The sequence below is a fragment of the Merops nubicus genome, unplaced genomic scaffold, assembly GCF_000691845.1.
Source record: "Merops nubicus isolate BGI_N331 unplaced genomic scaffold, ASM69184v1 scaffold27048, whole genome shotgun sequence".
NCBI classification, from domain to species: domain Eukaryota; kingdom Metazoa; phylum Chordata; class Aves; order Coraciiformes; family Meropidae; genus Merops; species Merops nubicus.
In genome coordinates, this window is record NW_008625530.1 from 9,417 (window position 1) to 9,990 (window position 574).

The following is a 574-nucleotide window of genomic DNA, read 5'->3' on the forward strand; positions in this document are numbered from 1 at the left end:
GAGGGGCCGGACCCGGCGGCCAACGGCCCGGCCTCCCGGAGCTCCAGCGAGGCCAGCATAGCCAGCAACCTGCAGGCCATGTCCACCCAGCTCTTCCAGACCAAGCGCTGCTTCCGCCTGGCGCCCACCTTCAGCAACATCCTGCTGAGACCCGGGGGGGAGCCCCCCGGGGGGAGGGGGGCCCTGGGCAGCAGGCCCTGCGTCAACGGAGACCTGGAGAAGCCCGGCCTGGCAGAGCAAGGTGAGGGCTGGGGACCTCACCCAGGGGATTTGGGGTTGCAGCTCTGTGTAGAAACCACGCTGCGTGCTGCAATCCACCCCTTCTCGTGGAGGGAGTTCTCCTCCAGCCAGGCTGGCAGGAGCAGGCTGCCCGAGCAGGGGGCAGCTTTGGGGTTGGGTGTTTCCCAAAGGAGGAGCTTTGCTCCTGGTGCTGACATCCAGGAATACACTCACTGAGTGAGGGGAAACTCCTGCAGCCAGCTAAGGTTACCAGTTGTCCTGCTCCACAGGCTGAATGCTGAGCAGCTCTGGGAGCACAGATCCTGGGATCACAGGGTCCTTTTGGGTGGGAGAG

At 65.2% G+C, this 574-nt stretch overlaps 1 protein-coding gene across 1 annotated transcript in view; it reads left to right on the forward strand.

Moving 5' to 3' along the window:
• SMG5 (SMG5 nonsense mediated mRNA decay factor) overlaps window positions 1-241 on the forward strand; it is a gene marked incomplete at both ends in the record, with an annotated part of 9,008 nt that extends 8,767 nt beyond the window's left edge. The window contains one exon of the mRNA XM_008945716.1: window positions 1-241. This exon is cut by the window's left edge and continues 22 nt beyond it. Coding sequence (XP_008943964.1) covers window positions 1-241 — 241 coding nt within the window.
• Window positions 242-574: the final 333 nt, after the last annotated feature.